The sequence below is a fragment of the Lycium barbarum genome, chromosome 7 (genome assembly GCF_019175385.1).
Source record: "Lycium barbarum isolate Lr01 chromosome 7, ASM1917538v2, whole genome shotgun sequence".
NCBI lineage: Eukaryota > Viridiplantae > Streptophyta > Magnoliopsida > Solanales > Solanaceae > Lycium > Lycium barbarum.
Window position 1 is genome coordinate 125,200,610 of NC_083343.1, and position 19,607 is coordinate 125,220,216.

A 19,607-nucleotide genomic window follows, 5' to 3' on the forward strand; every position below is an offset into this window, starting at 1 on the left:
AGTTAACGCTAAGTTGGAGGGTTGGAGACATACTTTGGAGTCTAAAGGGTTTAAGTTGAGTAGGACCAAGACAGAGTACTTGGAGTGTAAGTTCAGTGAAGCACCTCAGGAGGCTGGCTTGGAAGTGAGGCTTGGTACCCAGGCCATCCAGAAGAAAAGTAGTTTCAAGTACCTTGGGTCTATTATGCAAGGCAGCGGGGAGATTAACTATGATGTCACACATCGTATTCGGGCAGGGTGGATGAAATGGAGGCTTGCTTCCGGAGTGATATGTGACAAGTAGATGCCACCAAAACTTAAGGGAAAATTCTACAAAGTGGTGGTTAGACCGCCTATGTTTGTATGGAGCGGAGTGTTGGCTAGTTAAGATCTTTCACGTTCAAAAGATGAAAGTTGCCGAGATCAGAATGTTGAGATGGATGTGTGGCCACACCAGAAGTGACAGGATTAGGAATGAGCATATTCAGGATAAGGTGGGGGTGGCCCCGGTGAAAGACAAGATGCGAGAAGCGAGATTGAGATGGTTTGAGAATGTGAAGAGGAGAGACACAGATGCCTCAATGCTGAGGTGTGAGAGGTTGGCCATGGATGGTTTCAGATGAGGTAGGGGTAGGCCGAAGAAGTATTGGGGAGAGGTAATTAGACACGACATAGCGCAATTACAGCTTTGCGAGGACATGACCTTAGATAGGAGGGTTTGGAGGACCCGAATTAGGGTAAAAGACTAGTAGATAGTCTTGTTTTCCGTTCTTATTAGTAGTCGCATTAAGCGATATAATTTCTTGTGCTCAGATTTCTGCTATTATCTGTTATTTCCTGTGCTTTGATTATCCTGTGTTATCTATGTCGCTTGCATTATTTCATTTCATATCGCTTTGAATCTCCTAACCTTATCTGACTTCTTTTTATGCTTTTATTGAGTCGAGAGTCTTTCGGAAACAGTCGTCCTACCTTGGTAGGAGTAAGGTCTGCGTACACTCTACCCTCCCCAGACCCCACGATGTGAGATTTCACTGGGTTGTTGTTGTTGTATATATATCGTTATGTACACAAACTTGACAATTATTTTCATTTCAAAACCAAATTTTATCTATTTTCCTCTTTGTAATTTGTATCATGATAAATAATTTTATTTTATTTTTAAGTTTTTCGAATTTCTAACTTGACCGAACTCAGAATAGTTTCCTATACTACTAAATTGGTCAGCATGAAACGGTGAAATGAAGAAAGCTTACGTAAAAAACATTTTTTACCTTATCCAGAAATTTAAAACTTTGAATAAATACTCAAAACAAAGCTATAAGATTTGTTTTTGGTGTACTTTGGCAGCGGTTCACATGAAATAGGAAATTTCATGCAAAGTAAATATATATGTTGCTTTCAAAAACATCTCGATACTAACCATATTGAGGATATTCATACATAAAATTGATGAGATCAGAACACTTCATAATAATAAGTTATTCGAATATATAAGATGAAACATATTAAATATGATTAAAGTATTTGCATCTTAAAATGCCAAATCTTAGTGATGTTCCGGATTGCAGCTTCTACCATTATGTAGTAAAGTAGAGGAAAACAAATTAAACAAAATGAAATTGAAATATGTAATATCGTACCATCTTGGGTTCCAGAGCATTTACTTCTTCTGTTCGACAGCTTGCTTCTTTTCTATTTGGAATAGAAAATGTAAAGTTTCAGGATGTAAATAATAAACAAACGAATGGATTGAAGAATGGTTGTGAGTTGTGAAAGTTTGAGAACGAAACGTTGGGACTGTTCGCATAAGTAATTTTTTCCCTTTTTTTAAGCTTTAGTGTTTGCTGTAATAGGGTATTTAAATTAATAAGGAAGGCATTTTAGTAATTTAATTTTTAGATTAAGAAGTTCATACTTTTAATATAGTATAGATGTATGGTATATGTGATGTATCCTGTTGTACTTTATTAACTCACTAGTTCTGGCTTAGAATTTAGATAGTTTGTATAGTCAGCTAGAGATTTTTTGTGAGCTCAAATGACACATCTTGTAATTCTAGCATGTTCTTGATGTCGTTTATTAATAACACTTACTTTGTAGGCGTTTGTACATAGAAACCAAAAAAAAAAAAAAAAAAAAAAAAAATCACTTTATTTGGAATTTTTGAAGTTGGAGTTGGAGCTGCGTTTGGTTATCGTTTTTGCAAATAATATTTGGTTATTTGAATGTCCTTTTACTAAAAAACAAGAAATATGATTTATACCCCCAATTTCTAAAAACTAGTAAAATCATCCAAAATAATTCATATACAAAATCAGTTGGTTAAATCAGAACAAGCGATTGCACAGTTACATAAAAAACAACTGATACATTAGTGAAAACAACTTTCAGCAGAATGAAAATTCAAATTCGCATACCACAGTCCCTCCTCAGTCTCATCAATCCCCCACCCCTTAGAAAAAAATAGGAACCAAAGCCTCTTTGAGGAAGAGGGAAGAAAACAAATTCTTTAATCTGCTGATGCTATAAATTATCACTAATGTATCACCATTCATACGGTTTGAGTACATTTGTTACTTATGTGAAGCTAGAAAGAGTGATAATGTTATGTGGACTATCCCACCTAAAAAAACAGGGTTAAATTTATAAAAGTAAAAAAATTTAAGGTAAATTTTGAAAAAGGAAAAACATAAATGCAAGGGTTAAAAACAGAAATTGAAAATAGTGAAAACAAAGTTTCGATTGTTTTTCAAATTTCAAATACAACTTCAAGTTGTATTTGAAATTTCCATGAAAAAACACTAGATTTCAAAAAAAGTGAAAAAAAAATCCGAAAAAATGTGAAAAATTCTCATAGCCAAACGGATCCTTAATATTATATATGCGCTAGACTAGGTACATGTTGAAAGAAAACCTGTAAAAATCTATACAGTATGTTGGAAAAATAATTCAAAGTTGTAGGAAATTAAATTTGTTTAGAATTTTGTATTTTAATTCATGTTTAAATAAGATTTGTAATCCGAATTATGTAGAAATAAGTTTTCTTGCTTTTAGTTAAAGTAGATTTTTTACTATTATAAATAGAGGTGCTTTAACTTATTTTTCATAGTAGAGAATAACATAGAGTAGTGAAAAATTGTAGAGAACTTTCAGATATTTATAGTAAAATATTTTTCCTTCATAGTAAGATAACTTTAATTGAATTATGTGACCATCTTATATAAAAATCAAAATATTGGAGACCACATATAAATAACTTTATTTATTTATTTATTTATTTATTTTAGGTTTGCAACGCACTCTCGCACATGTCTCTTCTGAAACCATCTGAATTGTATACCACTTCATTTAGAAGTTTAATATGATCACTTCATGCAACAACTTAAATTGATAAAGAGAATATATTTCTATTTATTGAATGAAATTATGTAACTTCGCCTGTGTGAGCTCGCTCACATTGCCGGTCCCAAGCCCGGATAAAGGAGGAGGGTTGCCGAGGGTCAATCGGAAATAGCCGCCTCTCTACCCTGGTAGAGGTAAGGCTGCGTACATCTTACCCTCCCCAGACCCCACTATTGTGGGATTACACTGGATTTGTTATTGTTGTTGTTGTTGTTGAATGAAATTATGTCTTCCATCCATGTTTGGATTAAATCAAGAATATACAATCAAGAAGGATTCCCTGGAAACAATTTTTTTACGCAATGACCTAATATTATTGACTTCATTGACATGACATCATTGAAAAAAAAAGAATCATTGATGTTTATTGACACGGCTATTTTTTTCTTGTAAGCTAACAGAAACGACTTCGTTTTCTGTTAAATCAACATGTCTCTTTTTGATGTGTTTTCTTTATTTATCAAAACAATAAAAGGCAATTTATCCAGACCACATGCATTCTTGCCCCAAGAAAATGAAGTTCCTTAACAGAGGACTACTCTTTGCAACTTACCCCCCTCCCAAAAAAAGATTAACATGAGTGGCGAAGTCAGGAATTTCGCTAAGCCATTTAAGATTTAATATATATGGATAAAAAAAATTGACCTATACACTATATAATTTTCCGATGAAGGTTGTTCAACTGAGCACCCTTCACTTTATGTGGCTACACCATTGATTGGCACAGTAGGCAAAGTGGAAGACAGAGAGCTTATAATTCAAGAAACTATGCTTAGTAGTAGAATAAATGGAATTCAACATCTTGCTTTTGGGAACATGCTAAATATTAACTTTGTTTTCTTTGCCTCTATCACTATTCTAATACCATGTTGAATTGTGAAGTCACATCAACTAAAAGCTTAAACGATTAGAGAGAACACAATTTTATTTATTTAACTGCGCCTTCAGCACAAGAATCCGAGTTCTTACTTGACGACGAGCTTGGCTCTAGCATGGCCTCTGTATATCTGGAATTGCTCTGTGATGCCAAGATGTGCCATGAGAAGCCAGACATGAGTAAGAAGCTCTCCTCCTTTACGAAGCTGCTGGGCGTGATGGTTCCCTCTGCAATGTGTAGCAGCATAAGCAAGCATCTCCACCCATACTTCACTGATGACTTTCCATTTCTGCTCCTTTCCCTTTTGTTGCAATGCTTTGGCAAGTATGCACGCATCGAACAACACGCTCTTGCTCCTATCCCCTTTCACTTTGGCTGGTTTAACTTCAGTATTCACTGTGAGCAACTTGCCACAGGCTATAGCTAATGTCTTTTTTTCCAGATTCCTCTCTTTGAAAAAATCTTTAGCTTCAGCACATGTGTCTCTAAATCTGATCATCCCAATTCCTATTGGAAGCATAAAGGGGCACATTACTAAAAGATACAACATATAATCTGATAATTGCTTACTTTGCTTGGATTCTATGGAATGAGTAGTACTTCCATCGACAATGTTATTTTCCAAGTAATAGCATAGATCAGTAGCAATGTGCCAAATAAGGATGCTTTGATCAAATTCTACCTCGGACCAAACTAGGGAGGGGCAGGCATTTTCATTAAGCGCTATACTGCCTCTCCTTCTGTATAAGACCGTAGGATCAGGCTCGTTATTACTTTTTCCTGCAAACTTTTGGAAATGGTTAAAGATCAGATCCTTTAACTCTGGGGAGACTTCTACATACCTCTTGTACTTGTGTTTTTCCAAGAGCTCATCGACCATGAAGAGTTTTTGGAACCTGAGGAACGGGAGAGGCTTGAACTCAAGACAATAGCTCAGCAAATTGTATTGGGGTGTGCAATTGGACCACCTTGTTTTATTTGATCTTTGCAAACACCGCTTGCTTAGGAGGAACTGGTGAAATATTCCGTCCTGTTTTCCTTTGCTTAGCCAAATTTTTATCCAGTCTGAGTTCAGCAAGATAATCAATGCATATATTTCCAGGAGAAGGGCCACAACCAGCAGCAGATAAGTGAGAATTTGGTCAAGTATGTGGTATTTAGATCTCTCCTTACATAAAGAAAATAAAAGCCAGCTAAAAAGAGTGCAAGAAATAGTAACCACACGAAGAATGCAGCCTAGAGGAGTATAAATAACGGGTGCTTTGGTAAAGAAGGTATCATATGCAAATCCTAACTCTGCCTCAATCACATCGAAAGCTTCTTTTGGAGTAAGTTTCTGGAAGTAAGATTGGCTGTTGTCTCGGTCCTGGAAGCTGAGGATGAGGTCCACAAATAGGCGTTTAAAAGTCTGGAACTGATCATAAGCTTCAGATATCAGCAGCAATTTATCTTTACCAGTATGGTAAGAATGATCAATTGGAACTGGGATTTCTTTAACCTCATCTGCCATCACGTAGAAGCCCTCAGCTTTCTTCAAAGTAAATTCCTCCATGAATTTAGCATAATTTGGTCCAGGATCTGGGGGCGTCAGGATTGAGTCCCGGAGATTCATTGTTTTTGCAGAGTGGAGAGCATACGTCCGCTCACAGAACTTGATAAGACCAGATATGAAGATGAACAAGCTTAGAATTGGAAGCCAAGAAGAGCCTGGCAAGGACAAAAGTAAGATATAGAATGCTAGTCCACTCTGGATTATCAGACCTACTAAATGCCTTAACCACAGCTCATTATCCTCCAATGAATAAGCCGTGATAGTGTCAGGACCGCCAAGATGCAGCAGCATAAATGGCGCCCAGAATGACATTAACTCATCCTTTAAGTTGCTTGCTCGTTGGCATTTATCCAACGTATTCTGAGAGATGACACCTAATGCAACAGTAGCAACCCAATCTGCCAGTAAGTAAGCTGTCCATAGAATCAATCTGATCCATAATCTCGCCACACACTGCCTGCGCTTTCCAAACAGAACAAGCACAATCTGCAAGGTGAGGCTTACTAGAATCAGCACTTCTACTTCCCATTCTTTCCATACTTCCTTCACGTTGTCTGGAAACACTTCTATTAGCCTTCTCTTCTCAGCATTAATCAATATTACACTAGCAGCTGCCAAAACAGAGATAAGAGTTGGAAAACTCGGTCGGAATATAAAGTATCTCTTCATAATATCATAAGGCACAAAGAGAATGGGAGACGGAAATAAACGTAAAACACACCTATATCGTTAGAAAAACTCCATTCTTCCAAAATAACACACTAGATTCCCATATATATAGATACTACTAGTTGCGGGAGGCCCGGGCTTACCTCACAAAAGTAAAATACAATCTTAATTGAAATGTATAATAACAAAATATTTATATAATTTTAGTTTAGTGTCTTTACCCAAATCAACTTAATAATCTTATAAGAATATTATTAAATAATAATTCAAGCACATATATAAAGTAAAAGATTTTTAAATGTGGCTCCAAAGTTGTCTAAATTATACCAACCACAAAAAGTTACTGCTATATTATATCCGTCTCAAATTATCTGTCACGTTATTTTTACACACCCATTAAGAAAAGATTAATTTGGAGGAGTAGGAGGAGTTTTACGCTTATTTATTTTTAAGATATAATACATCTTTATTGAATATTTACTCTATTTATGTGTTATATCTCCATAATTGAGGTGCTTTGTAGTCTTTAAGAATAATTACTATTAAACGTAAAATTAAAAAGTTGTCATAAAGTTGAAAATGGCAAGCAATTTAAAATAACTATTTTACTAATCACGGCGAATAATTTGAGATGAAGGAAGTACCAATTACTAAGATCAAAAATATTTTAAAGGGATTAAATTCTACGTCATTTTCTTATATCCTAATTTTTCAATGACTTTTTCTCTCCATTCCCTAAAATGTAGACTATCTATCAAATTGAAGTCGCAATAATCAATGGCAAAGGATTGCCCTTCGCTAGGGGTGGTCTTTAATTTTTGCCCCTCAAATTGGTGGTCTTTAATTTTTGTCCTTCTTTAAAAACTTATTGGTTTCCGGTTCGAACCCCGCTCAATCAAAAATTTTAAAAAAATTCACAAACTAGAGTTTAGATTTGCCAGGTAGAATTTTGGCCTGAAGGTAGTCTTATACTTCTAATGCTACAGAGATAGCAACTCACTCTGTATTTGGAGTGAAAGAAACTAGAAAACTGCAAACACCCAAGCAAAGCAAATTCGCCGTATCTATGGTGTTTCCAGTGGAGATCTTCACCCTCAAAATGTCCACTAATAATGTCGAGAACTATGGGATGCATTTAGAGCTATGCGAGAACTGTGTAAACTGACAGGACGTAACTAATGAATTTCTAGTTCAACTGATTAGAAGTATAAGAGTACTCAAAAGGTGTGCTTTTTAGACAAAGTTTGTTCATCAATATAGTAGAGAATTTTGAAGGTAAAATTCTGTCTTCCAAATCCAAACATATGCCTTGTAATGTTTGGATTCAACATATATATATTTTACACTGAGTTGGGATTCAACCCACAATCTCGAAATATTAGGTGAAAGATAAAATTAAAGACCACCAATCTAAAAGACAAAAATTAAAAACCACCCCAAATGAAGAATAATCCGCGAAAAAAAAAACAAGATAATCAATGAGCTTTCGGCCAGGTGGGCATGCCCTTGATTTTGGGCCTTACAAAATGTGCCTTATTTTACTAAATTAGATAGTGGCAACTGAAGCAATATATAACTAAACAAGGGGCAAATTAATAAAAGAGGGATTCAAAGTGTAAAAGCTGGAAACCACTTGTAACTCCTTCAGGACTAGTAAATGACAAAATAGCTTTGTGAGGACTATAAAAAACTCTGATTCCCTCTTATAGGACTTATATGTTATTATAATATAATATTAATCAATAAACATCTAGTTACATGAACCATAAAGAATGAACATCCTAGAATGACTCTAAAGACACACCTAGAGTAGACACTTAAATTTAAGTTTCCTATTTCCAACACTAACTTTGTAGAACTGGAAAAAAAAAAGTTGTCTTACTTTTACAGCTAGTCACATGCATAAAACACAATCAAAGATGAAGCAAAAACACAAAGCAGTAGCAGAGGTACCTCTTAAAAGCATGGCTTATCGGTAAAAAATGGGAAGTTGCTTTGCGACAGCTGGTTTCAGAAATGGCTGAAAATGTTACTACTACTTAAAATCACAGGTATTTGCAAAGTATGTAAAAGGAAGCAACTTAGAAGTACCATTTAAAGACTTCTTGAGTCAATTTAGTAAACAAGTCTACAAGGGGGAAAAGAAAAGTAATCTTAGAGACAAATTTCCAGCAAGCCAGGGCCTACCTGTTGCTATTATTCATTCACGAAGAGAGGGGAGGGGCGGCGGAGAGTCATAGACTTGACTAGAGACAGCTACTGTTGGATATCTTTTAAAATGTGACAATGATATAAAATTGACGAGGACTCACTCAGGGCAGAGGTAGTCTGCAGGATACGGGTTCGCTAGAACCCATTAGCTTTGGCGCGAAATCATGTAGATGCGCTATGAATTTTATTAAATCTGTACAAAAGTTGAATTTAAAGTCAAGTTATAGCACTTGGAGTCGTCGTTCTAGAATCCATAACCCATAAAATTTAAATTTTGAATTCACCTCTAAACTGTATCATTAGTAAAACAATTGGTTTTATACACTCAACTCTTTATGTGAAAAAGAGAATCCATACAGATTCTGACGGATATAAAAGTGCAAGGGGAGGGATGGATATGGATACACCAAGTTTATTTAATTTATCTCGAGGAGATGTATAAAATAGAAAAGAATTTATTTTTACGGGTAATATTAAACAACGTAAATAATTTATGGTTTGACATTCCTTTGTACAGGATATTGGTAACGGTTAATTTCTTTTTTTTTTTAAATTTTTCTTCGCAATGAATTTTACCTTGCATTTTGAAGTATTTTCTTGTTATATTTAAGATATTATCTAATACACTTATATTACTTAACCTTGGTGAAGCAATAAAAGGTTATGTAGAATTGGTTGAGTAACACATATCATGTATATGTTTGTTTTGAGTATTAACAGGCGCAATGACTTTTTTCCATGTATAATAGGTGAAAATGTTGGTTTAGTTAACAGAGAAATCCTCGGTCCTGGACGCATCGCACGACGAGTGAACTGTTAATCAATATTAGTAGGAGAAATGAATTAATGCTGTCCCTAAAGACAGACATTTTAAGCAAATGAATAAAAGGTTACATGAATATCAAGCAAGAGCAAGTTCTTACATTACAAATGCAAGCCATAGGACAAATTCGCACATAATCATTTCAAAATTGAAGAACTTTTACTGACGATAATGAGGGCCTCAGGGAGTAGACTTGTAATACACAACTAATGCGGATAATAAGGGCCTCAGTGACTAGACTTGTAATACATAACTAATGCATCAGGTGAAACTGAAGTGCAACTTGTTCTAACATTCAAGCGGTTGAGTTTTGTTGTCACAAATAAAGTTACAAACGGAGAGTTCAATAAGACCATACAATCCGTATAGTAAACATAACGAAGCAAGCATTGCTTACCCAGTACCTAACTACTGGTTAGCATCAAAATTTTGAAACTGATAACAGATGACGAGTGGTAACGAAGCTCTGATTGAAGTAGCATTGGAGATTCACTGTTCAGAATCTTAGCAGGCTACATGTTGGTGTGACTTGCCATAGAAATATGATTAGCATGCTCCCACTGCAACCAAGAAAAATGTTTTTGTAAGTCCATCGGCCAACAAAATCTTGAGCAGGAAGCACTAAATATTTACACCTCACATAGTGTGGAAGGCATCGTGCTCTTAAACTAGTTATTTTTTTCAACAATTAAGAGGCAATAGCAGAGAGAGTTGATTCAGATCGTAAGGGAAAAAACAAAAAACAAAAAAAGAAATGTTAAGGGAGAAACTAACCGGCAAGGGGGTATAATTATAATCTTTATAATCGTTGCAAGTGAGAATCACATCCCGGTACCTCATGAGCTTTTTAACATTCTGTTTGAATTCTTCGTGCATGTTGGTTATGACCAGTTCCTTGAGACTTCTTTGTTTCATCAGTGTGCTGGGAATGCTCATCAGTTTATTACAGCATCGGATATTAATCTCTTTGAGCTTCTCCATTGCCCTTTCCTCCACATTCCATTCTTCCAAGTTCTTCAGGTTCCAAAGCTTGAGAACTCGAAGCTCTTCAAATCCTCCCTGAGGGCACACGATTTTCTTGCCCATATAGGAGTCAGATAAAAGCCTGAGGACATTAAGTTGTGGAAGCTTCCCCAGAATCGGCATAGGATCCTCTGTCAGCTTTGAAAGAGATAATGTGATTAATTTAAGACCTTGAGGTAAATTTTCAGGCAATTTTGGTAATTCACCCAGCAAGTTTAGGTGGGAAAGCTTGCTCAGCCTTGACAGTGACAACGGCTGCTTACCAAAATCTGAAGGATGCCCTACATCATTTTTAGATCGTAGCCTCAAAGATTGAAGAGAAGTTAAATCAGAAATCCAATTGAGCAGGTCTTCACAATTGCTCAAACAGAAAGTAATGCCTGCTTCTCTAAGATGAAGCAATCGATCCAGACCATTCTTCACTGGGCTCTCACCATCTACAGACAATCCCCACAGCGTCAGGAGTTCAGGCAAAGAATTGCGATCTGAATGCTTGGGCATGTCAAGACGCATGTGACTGAGATTGAGATGACGCAAGTGCTTCAATTTCCACATGGAGGTGGGTAAGTTATTTATGTTAGTGTGCTTCACATCTAGTGTCTCAAGATATGGCAAGTCACCTACTGACGAGGGAAGAGCATCCAAGAAAGTCCATCTTAATCCTAAGTATCTCAAGTGAAATAAATCACCAAGATTCAAAGGCAAACTTGGCTTATACACTCCTTCCAGGTCAAGCACCCTCAGTAAACCGAAGCCCTTATCAATTATGCGGCTTAGAAGGCTGCCTACTTCCTTGGCTGGGGTGTCTTTCCTCTGGAAATTGAATGATAAGTAAGAGCAAAGATGTTCAAGCCGGGAAGCATCACTATAAATATTCTTACTGCTAGCGTGTTCAACAAGCCGTCTAACATTCCAGGGTACTAAATCTTCTCCGCTAGATGTACTGCAGTGAACATGGAAAAGGCTGATGTTCTGGGCCTTGGGCAACAGATAGTCATGGAGAACGCCTAGTAACCGACATCTTCTTGGACTGCCATCAGACCTCAATTTGGATATCTGAATCATGCTCCGCTTGACTAGATCATTGAAGTTCTCTTGTACCACATCCTCCGGGAAAATATTTGGTTTGCGTTCTACAAATCCCTCTGAAAGCCACAATCGAAGTAGCCTCCTTACTGGAATGTCGTACTCTTTAGGGAAAAGCACCAGGTATAGTACACACAGTTTCAAATGGTAAGGCAGATGAGTATAGCTAAGGGATACGATGTCCTCCGTTTTCCAGTTTGTTTGGCTTTTCAGTATCTTTTGAAGATAATCAAGGCGATCTGAATTTTCCTTGGTCGACAATAGACTGCCAAGAAGGACAATATTAAGGGGTAAACAATTGCAGACACCAAGAATTCGCTGCTTCAGAACCTCATGTTCTGAACTTTCCTCCCAAGTATCCCAACCAGCTTTCTTCAAGAACAAGCTCCAGCTATATCTTTGACCTAGACTTTTCACATTTTGGAGACTAGATACGCACCACATTGGATTAACAGTGGTGGTGGTAGTGAGAAGTAGTGTACTTCCATTTTGACTGTCTGAGAAAACAGTTTTCAGCCCCTCCCACTGATCACTCTGTACATCATCCAACACAATCAAGTATTTTTTTCTATTTAAGCACTCCAAAAGTCTATTTGGCAGCTCCTCAGGGGTTAGATCTGCATAGTCATTGGAATTCCCCACCTGTTTTAGCAAGTTCCGCAATACATCTGATTCATTAGACTCTTTTGAAATAGTGACCCATGCGCAGCCAGACCCAAAATGTTTTTTGATGTTCCTACTTCCGTAGACTGCACGAGCCAAAGTAGTCTTGCCAGAACCCATCTCACCATCAATTTGAACGATCAGAGCCCTGCCATCATCAGCTGTCTTGGTTAGTCTTTCCACTAAGTCATGCACGTCTTGTCTAATGTCAAATATATCCAGTTCTTCTTCATCATAAGAATTTGTATACATGAGCTTGGCTTGTTTTTCACGGTCTAACATCAAAGACTTGTCGCTGACGCACCTCTGAGGTTTTTTATCTATCTCCACTTCTTCTTCATCACAAGAATTTGTATATTTGAGCGTGGCATATTTTTTACGGTCGAACATCAAAAACTTGTTGGGGACGCACCTTAGAGGTATTTTATCTATTGGGTGATCCTCTGGGATCATAGAATAGCTATGCTGTTGCACTCTGACTTTTGACTCTGCGGAATCCTCATTGTTGTGGTCTTTGATATCTCCATTTTCAGCTGCATCGCCATTCTGATCACCCATATGAGTGGTTGTCCCATTGCTACATGTGTGCTGTTTGCCAGTATCTTTGGACTTTTTATCGATCACCCGTTTAATGTCTGAAGGGATTCTCTTCATCTTCCTTCTCAGCTTTTGGCAGGCCCTGAAGTTCTTGAGAACCGAAGAGTGATTTATAAGGAAGGCCCATTTCTTCTTCTGACGAGCAACGCCAAGGGCAAAAGACTCAACAGTGTCCTCAACATAGTACAGACTACGCAGACACTCTTCAGCCCACTTCTTAAATTCTTCACTATTTCTTTGCTCCTCGTCTGTGTCAGCAATGACGCGTTTCAGTTTTTCTAAGGCTTCCTCTATCACCCTTTTGTTTGTTATCTCGTCAGACAGCATATCCTTGAGTTTCTGTATCACCCTTTTGTCTGCTTTCTCGTCAGACAGCATATCCTTGAGTTTCTCTATCACCACAGAAGCTACTGCCTCCAACTCCATTTGTCCACAAAGGATGCAAGGAGCAAGAGCAACAGCGAATATTAAGGAAGATCCAACCTACAAGTTGATCCGATGAAAATTGTTATAAACCCATGGACCTGATATGCACTTAAGACTAGTTTAATTCAAGCAGTGAGCTAAAAAGACACTTCTTTTCCATTATTCTTCTTCTTGTGTTATGGTAACCAAGATTTTTGTGTCGAACTCATACTCCTATAAACAAAATAATGATGACCTGTTATAAAATACTAGCTACAAACATGAAACAATCTATTAGTATATTGTATCAATTAAAGGTTAAATGTGTTTAGTCGGATCAAGAGGATGGAATTCACCAAAAACAAGAAACCAAAACTACTTAAATTTCAGCTATCAAAATAGTCACTTTTCAGTTCACCGCTTTAAATTTTTCATATAATTATCACCTTCCATTAAAAATGGACGCACTTCCAAAATACTCCTTCAGACTTGTGCAGACTATATAAATTACACTAAGGCTAAATGATAAGCATGAAATTCTATTGAATAAAAATAATTCCACGTCAATTTAAATCGTAAAACTCAAAACTTTAATTGCAAGGAGGGGGTAAAAAAAAAAAAAAAAGAACGACCGTGCATTAATGTATAAAAGGAAAAAAAGAACAGAAGAGCTCATGGAAAGTGGACTTCAATTATGGGTGTGCATCATGTCAATTTCTGCCCTTCTACTATTCAAAATTGAGCAACTTTACCCCAGGAGAATTTTGGCCTAAAATTACCCCCATCGTTAGAAGAAGTTTTATTTTTGCCCTTGATTCCTAACGGAGCTCAAACCTGAAGGTAATTCTAAATCATAGTCAAAAGTTGAAGCTAAATTTGGATCTCCTTTCTCGAAGAATTTGGACACATGGGGTTCACCCATTTCGCATCTGGTAGCTCCGTAAATAGCAACGTTAAATACAAGGTGATTTGTTAATGATGCAAGGATTACGAATAAATTAGCTGGATCAAGTGTGAAAGAGACTTAAATACAGATCAATTGCAGGAGCAGTCGAGTTAGTTACAGTTCAAAAGTTAGTTAGTCGAGTTAGTTACAGTTCCAGTGGTTAGTTACAATTCATTCAAATCATTAGATTCAACTGAGTCGGTCCAAATGTGTACAAATACATCTCGTAAGATTGATTGAACTAATATTATGAAATAACAAAGTCTTTTCTCTTCTTCTCTATATTTCTTCACAGTTAAAATCGCGGTTAGCCCCGAGTTAGTTCCATAGTCCTCGAGTTCTCTCCGGCATTATTTCCTGTTCCATTCTTTGTGCGCATCAGTTAACAACAAGGATACATATGAACCGAAAGAGAGACGACTGCCAAAATTGAGCAATTTCGGACAGTATATGAGCAAATTTGGACCTTTTCTCTTTTAGTTATTCCCTTTACCGAGGATAATCTGGTTCGAACGCGAGTTCATTAGTTTTATGGGTTCATAAAATTAAATAAGAGCTTATAATTCCACTCTAAATATATATATTTTGATTTTTAATCTTCAATAGAGGTAGATTGATATCTTTAAATGCCAATTATCCAATGACAAAACATCAGAACAGAGATTTGAGCAACTCTAGAACATTAACCAAACCCATCTATTGATTAAGTCTATGAAACAAAGTCACATTACATCATTCATCAAATATTTTCATGAAACTTAGAATTCAAAACTAAGACCTTCACCATATTAGCAGCCAATTAGCTATAATTAGGGAAAGTACCCATAGAAAGTCTAATTAGTTGGCTATAATAGGGAATACGGTAACACAATCATGAAGAAAAAAGAAGTGGACACACACAAATACACAGAGGTGGATGCAAAGTATCAATATAGGTTCATGTGAACTCAGTAATTTCGACGTTGAGCATGTGTAAAAATTTCATTAAAATTGCAATAAATGACAGATATGAACAACTATAATTTTAAAAATACAATGAGTTCAATATAAAAATCTTAAAAGTTGAATTTTTCACTTTTTTTTTAAATCACCGTTTTGCCATGAAAATTCCTTAAGACATGTTTGGCAGTGAAAATTTTTCACTTATCCCAAAAAACAAATTCGCTTTATTTACCGTGAAAATTGGAAAACACCAAAAATCATGTTTTCACTTTTTTCACTTGCAGTACATTCAAACAATCAAGTATTCTTTGCAAAAGCTATAACCAAACACAACTCCATCTTTGACTCTAACTTCAAATTCCAAATAGAGTAAAAAAAATACTCCCTCCATTTCAATTTATATGAATCTGTTTGACTGGACATGACAATTAAGAAAGAGAGAAACTTTTGAAACTTGTGGTTAAATTAGGAAAGAGGTAGTTCGCACGAACTAAAAAGAAAATAGGTTCAAACAAATTGAAAGAGGGGTATTTGATTTTCACGGTCAAACACCTACTTAAATTCTGGATTTGACTCCGATAATAAAGTAACAAAATAAGAAACAATTTTATGAACAAACCAAAGAGATATTAGGTTCTTTTGAGTTAAAAAAAAAGTACCTGGGAAAGAGCTCCGGAAAACTACACTCTTTGAGAATGTCTACTGAAATAAGTCGACCAAAAACAGTACTCCACGAGGATGTTTGACTGGGCATCAAATTTATAACTCTTTTTGGAACTAACTAAAAATGGAAATTTTAGAGCTCTTTTTAGAACTAACTGAAAAGGAAAGACTGGTGAATTTTCTGTGTGGTGACACTGGTAGGACCAAAAACAGTACTCCACGAGTAGCAATGTGTGTATAATGGAGAATTTTCGACACTGGTGACACACAATTCGACATTCCGTGAATGATGGATAAATTTATGTAAAGTATAATAGGAAGTTCAAGCGAAGATTCTGCGAAATTGTAATAGCAATGTCCTTCGGTTTTCGTGGAATGCAGGTGCGGCAAACATTAATTATTGAGGTAAAATAATATGAGACCGAGGGATTACAATTTATTTTGCTTAATAAATACTACCTCCATTCCAATTTATGTGGCTCATCTGACTATGTATAGAGATTAAAAAATAAAGGAAGACTTTTGGGATTTGTGGTCCAACAAGCCTTAGGTAAGACTGTAGATTGTGTCATAAAATTAAATTGTCTCTAAATATATAAAGGTGACATTTTTTTGGGACAAACTAAAAAGAAAAGCGTACCACATAAATTGGAACAGAGAGAGTAAATTATTTATATATTAAATGATTTTTAACAAAACGTAAGGTTTGAGCCAAGTTATTGAGTTCTACCGAACAAGTAACTTGCATTTGTGGAAATTTCGTAGATTTAACAACTGACTAATAACATAATTCATTGCTAATTCTGTATAGCAATGAATTGGGGATCAAAAAATTTTGTTTACAACGAGCAATTTAGTGATAGATTAGCAACAAAATTCAATGCTAATTTCAATTTCTTGTAATGCTTTGTTTGGTTGCTGATTTGAATTATGCAGATATTAGTAATATAGTGATTAGTCATGCGGCTTTGTTTATGCAGTAATTATTTAGTTTTGCAAATATTCAAATGCATGAATTATTTCTTTTAACATTTGGTTTGTTATATTAGAAATACATTATATTATTTTTAAAATAAAATATTTGTTTATAATTATACCATAATTGGCACATGAAAGCAGTGCAATCAAAACCATAAGATGCATTTAAATGTGGAGTAATATAACTCATTTCATTTTCTATTTCGCATAAAATAATACACAAAATGGCTCATAATTTATATTTGTTATATTTATGTGAGATTTTAAAATGATAGTCGAACATGAACCGTAGATGGTGTGCTTATTTTTACACAAAGCAGCTAAAAAGCAATTATAAACATGATATTAGTTTTCCTAATTTAATACATGATTGACTCTCTTCCTGATCAGCAACGAATTATAATCCTTTATTTTTAGACCTATAGAATAAGTAATTTTTTACCCAAATCAACAGAGCCTCACATTTGGTCAATATAGTCCCACTTCACAAGTCACTTTTTTTCCATACTAACAGTTAAGGTTGACTGACCAGAAGAGAGATTTTGATTGGCTATTCAAAGACGCCTTCAGATGTTACCAAACAAGGTTGATTAGATATCATAACGACATCTTGCTATATAGAACTATACTTTTGAGAAATGATGTAATGATTAAAAATATTGCAAAATTAGAATATATGCGATGTCCCGTAACTGTGTATTACAAAGTGCTTATGTTTAAGCAGTGTCATTTTTTAAATATAATTTAATATTTTTATCTGCATCTTATACATAAAAGTAAATTTTTTTGATGAAACGGTATCTCGTAACAGTGTTTCCCATAAGGTGCATTTGCTTTAGCTCCAAACCAGAGCATAATGGACGGTAATTATTTTAAACTACAAAAAAAGAGGGATAAATTTGAACCTTTCAACTCAAAGTTTTTTTTTTTAACACATAGAGACTGTTTATTTCACCCTAAATATACGTTAACAGTAAAATCAAATATACGACGGTTTGCAAACAATAAAGGTAGTGTGAATGAACCAAATTATTATGGGAGTAAAATTCAGCATTTCAAATAGTACAGGGAAAATTTTAGACTTTTTACCAAATAAATAAATGAAAATACTTGTGTGGATATGTATTACCGTGGCTGCTGGCACAGAGTTAGCCGATGCTTATTCCCTATACACCGTCATTGCTTCTTCTCCGGGAAAAGAAGTTCACGAAACATGTATACAGGTCCTGCTCTTCCTATTTGTTTATTTCCCTACTTCCCTTAACATGAATGTACATACTCATTTTTTATAAAATACTTTTCCGGACTTGTGCAGAATAAATTATCCTAAAGTTAAATCACGAACATATATGGGATGGTCTATTTTGTTTGTTTTCTACCTAGTGTTTGGTACTCGCATTGGAGCCCGAGATTAAATTTGAATTCGCACCATGTAGGACTCATTCAGGGGAAGTAGTCCCTGCCAAGACTTTTTTCATACCCAAATCTCGAACTCGAAGCCTCTTGAATTCATATACTCAAGCTTAATCATTATTTATTACTCCCTGTATTTTCTTCTTTTTTTCAAAAATGGGTAGGTGTTTGTTTTTTATTTGTTGAGTCCCCTCTTTCCAGAGGAAAAAAAAAAGAGTAAACCAACGTGCATGAATGTCCAATCAAGTTGAAGTTTTATTTGAACATGTATTTGTGAGTGAAAAAAAAAATCATTTGAAAAGCTGATCAAAATTACTTTTTCAAACTGAATTGATCTTCCAAAAAGAAAAAAAAATCTAAAAATCAATCTAATATTTAAACATAACGTTAATTTAATTCTTTTTAAAAAAAAAAAAGAAAAAGTGGGAAATGTCCAAACAAACTCTTAAGTCAGTCAGCGTCGCCCAAACCCTTTCGTAAAAGGCTGCCATAAAGGAAAATTAGGATACTCGGTTTTGTTTTGTGTTGATTTTGTTTTAGTGAGCAGTACTTTCTTTTGTTTTATATGTGATGATAGTTTGAATAGTATTTTTGAAGAATTAGTCTTGGTCTTGAAAAAGTTAAAGCATTAATGACCCAAAGCATTTGAGGCTTTCGATCATATGAGGCAATTTATATGGTTATCGTTGTACTTGGTTTCTCATGCATGGTGTTACGCACTTAAAATTCCTTGTACATACTTTTTTCTTTTTAAATTAGGGCTTCCCCATTATGCCTGTCAACCGGTTCCAACCGGAACCGGACCGGGAACCGGTTAGGAAACCGGCCGATTCCGGTTCCAAAACCGGAACCGCCTAACCGGTTCCGGTTTAACCGGTTCCGGTTAACCGGTTTTAAGGTCCAAACCGGAACTGGTCCGGTTTGGATTCGTTAAAATTTTTTATTATTATTTTTTGTATTATATATATATTATAGTATTTATTTGTATATTGTAGGTATATTTACATATGTTATACAATTTTATAATTAAAGTTTAAATATTTACTGACTAACAGCCTAACAGCAAGTCAGCAATACAGAATAGTGCTTTTCGTACACATATATATGTATAACTTACATATACTTATATATATGTACTATATACTCTATATACTTATATATATATGTATAACTTAATATATATATATATATACTATATGTACTTATATATATGTACTATATACTCTATATATACTAAATATATGTATAACTTAATATATATACTATATATATGTACTATATACTATATATAGGATAGCTTAATATATATATAGGTATAACTTAATATATATACTATATATACATATCTACTATATATACAATATATACTTAATAT

At 35.1% G+C, this 19,607-nt stretch overlaps 2 protein-coding genes across 3 annotated transcripts; both read right to left on the reverse strand.

Moving 5' to 3' along the window:
• Window positions 1-3,986: 3,986 nt before the first annotated feature.
• Window positions 3,987-8,584, reverse strand: LOC132604191 (uncharacterized). The gene is made up of 2 exons (XM_060317569.1): window positions 8,436-8,584; window positions 3,987-6,424 (listed from the first exon to the last, which is right to left on the reverse strand). The coding sequence occupies exons 1-2, from the start codon at window positions 8,446-8,448 to the stop codon at window positions 4,350-4,352; spliced, it is 2,088 nt and encodes a 695-aa protein (XP_060173552.1). The 5' UTR covers window positions 8,449-8,584; the 3' UTR covers window positions 3,987-4,349.
• Window positions 8,585-9,633: 1,049 nt separating this feature from the next.
• LOC132604192 (putative disease resistance RPP13-like protein 2) lies at window positions 9,634-16,244 on the reverse strand. 2 transcript variants are annotated; one of them, XM_060317571.1, is made up of 3 exons: window positions 15,838-16,244; window positions 10,352-13,368; window positions 9,634-10,076 (listed from the first exon to the last, which is right to left on the reverse strand). In XM_060317571.1, exons 2-3 carry the CDS (start codon window positions 13,309-13,311, stop codon window positions 10,013-10,015), a joined length of 3,024 nt encoding a protein of 1,007 aa, XP_060173554.1. In that variant the 5' UTR covers window positions 13,312-13,368; window positions 15,838-16,244; the 3' UTR covers window positions 9,634-10,012. The 2 variants fall into 2 exon arrangements, with proteins under 2 accessions (XP_060173554.1, XP_060173553.1); XM_060317570.1 differs by having other exon boundaries at window positions 10,291-13,368; window positions 15,838-16,243.
• Between the last annotated feature and the right edge of the window lie 3,363 nt (window positions 16,245-19,607).

Coding starts and splice junctions, on each gene's coding strand:
- LOC132604192 (XM_060317570.1), bottom strand. CDS start 13,311: ATGGAGTTGGAGGCAGTAGCTTCTGTGGTGATAGAGAAACTCAAGGAT. Junction 10,077..10,290: donor ATAATTATACCCCCTTGCCG/GTTAGTTTCTCC, acceptor TCTTGGTTGCAG/TGGGAGCATGCTAATCATAT.